This window comes from Rhincodon typus, chromosome 36 (assembly GCF_021869965.1).
Source record: "Rhincodon typus isolate 14 chromosome 36, sRhiTyp1.1, whole genome shotgun sequence".
NCBI lineage: Eukaryota > Metazoa > Chordata > Chondrichthyes > Orectolobiformes > Rhincodontidae > Rhincodon > Rhincodon typus.
Genome location: NC_063367.1, coordinates 3,163,513 through 3,164,797, shown reverse-complemented (window position 1 = coordinate 3,164,797; position 1,285 = coordinate 3,163,513). Strand labels below are relative to the sequence as shown.

Below are 1,285 nucleotides of genomic sequence, written 5' to 3'. Positions count from 1 at the left end.
AACCCCGTGTTCTGTGTGCGTTAAACGCAGGATCTCAATGACGACACCATGTGCAAAAGACTTAATTCAACACTTCCACCACCGGGAAAACAGCCAGTAACAAGCAAATCCCTATAACTGCAATGTTTACGTGAAAAAAGTGAGGGGGAAGGGTGAGGGTTAAATCAAGTAGAATTGGAGGGGGCCAGAAATACTCAATATAAACAATAAGTGACATATTCAACTAATATACTCAATTTGGTAAAACTGTTTGCTAAATCCACAATAATGCAATCATGTTTTGCAATTTAAGAAAAACGAGATCCCTAAGTCAAAAATAACAAAATGAAAGAGAAATTTACTAGCAGACCCAATTTCACCGAAAGCTGCGGAGAGCCAGAGTCTCAGTTCCAGCCCCTGGACCAGGTCGGCTCCGCCCTCCCTGTAAAGGGTTACAAGTCCCGGCGTCCGGGCCGGCCCCTCACTGTAAAAAGTTACAGCCCCATATGGCTACGGGCTCTGAGCTGGAGAGATGGCTCTGGCCTCCAGGCTCCGCTCTTGCCGCTACTTCTCGGCTCATTTTCTGGCAGCGCAGGCGTTCTGCAGCTCATCAATGAAGCGGCCTGACAGCTGCTCGGAAAAAGGTAGATTCTGTGGCCGTATTCCAGCTCCGGGCCCGGGAACAGAGCGGAGCGGAACAACCGGGAGGGTGTGCGCCGGGGAAAGGAGGTGGGGAGGGGGGAATTGGAGCGGGGACTGTAACAAAAGGAAACCAGAAAGATCCAGGTTTTGTTACAAAATAACCAGCGCTCCCTTGCTGTGAGATTGATACTGGAAATATTACATAAGTTTGCAATTTCGTAATAATGATAGAGTCTAATTGTGGCAGATTTCTCATCATTTCAAATTGTTTCATTTCAGTAGTTTATGCAGTCTGGTGGATTCTGACATGTATTCTATAACCAGAAGATTTTATGTTATTGTCTTTGTTACAATCGACAAGGATGTCTATTTTCAGGTTTTCTGCTCTTGGCCCTTAGCTCCAAGCTGGCCATTTCTACAGACACTGACAGAAAATCTGATGTAGGTCAGAGATAGTAGGAACTGCAGATGCTGGAGAATCTGAGATAACACAGTGTAGAGCTGGATGAACATAGCAGGCCGAGCAGGAAACCTGACGTTTCGGGCCTAGACCCTTCTTCAGAAATGGGGGAGGGGAAGAGGGTTCTGAAATAAATAGGGAGAGAGGGGGAGGCGGATAGAAGATGGATAGAGAAGAAGATAGGTGGAGAGGAGACAGAGATAG

At 46.6% G+C, this 1,285-nt stretch overlaps 1 protein-coding gene across 1 annotated transcript in view; it reads left to right on the top strand.

The window, feature by feature from the left end:
• Window positions 1-424: 424 nt before the first annotated feature.
• LOC109912825 (deoxyuridine 5'-triphosphate nucleotidohydrolase, mitochondrial) overlaps window positions 425-1,285 on the top strand; it is a 27,609-nt gene continuing 26,748 nt past the window's right edge. The window contains exon 1 of the mRNA XM_020512266.2: window positions 425-623. Within this exon, the coding sequence (XP_020367855.2) occupies window positions 512-623 (112 nt within the window). The 5' untranslated portion in view covers window positions 425-511. The remainder of the gene's footprint in view (window positions 624-1,285) is intronic.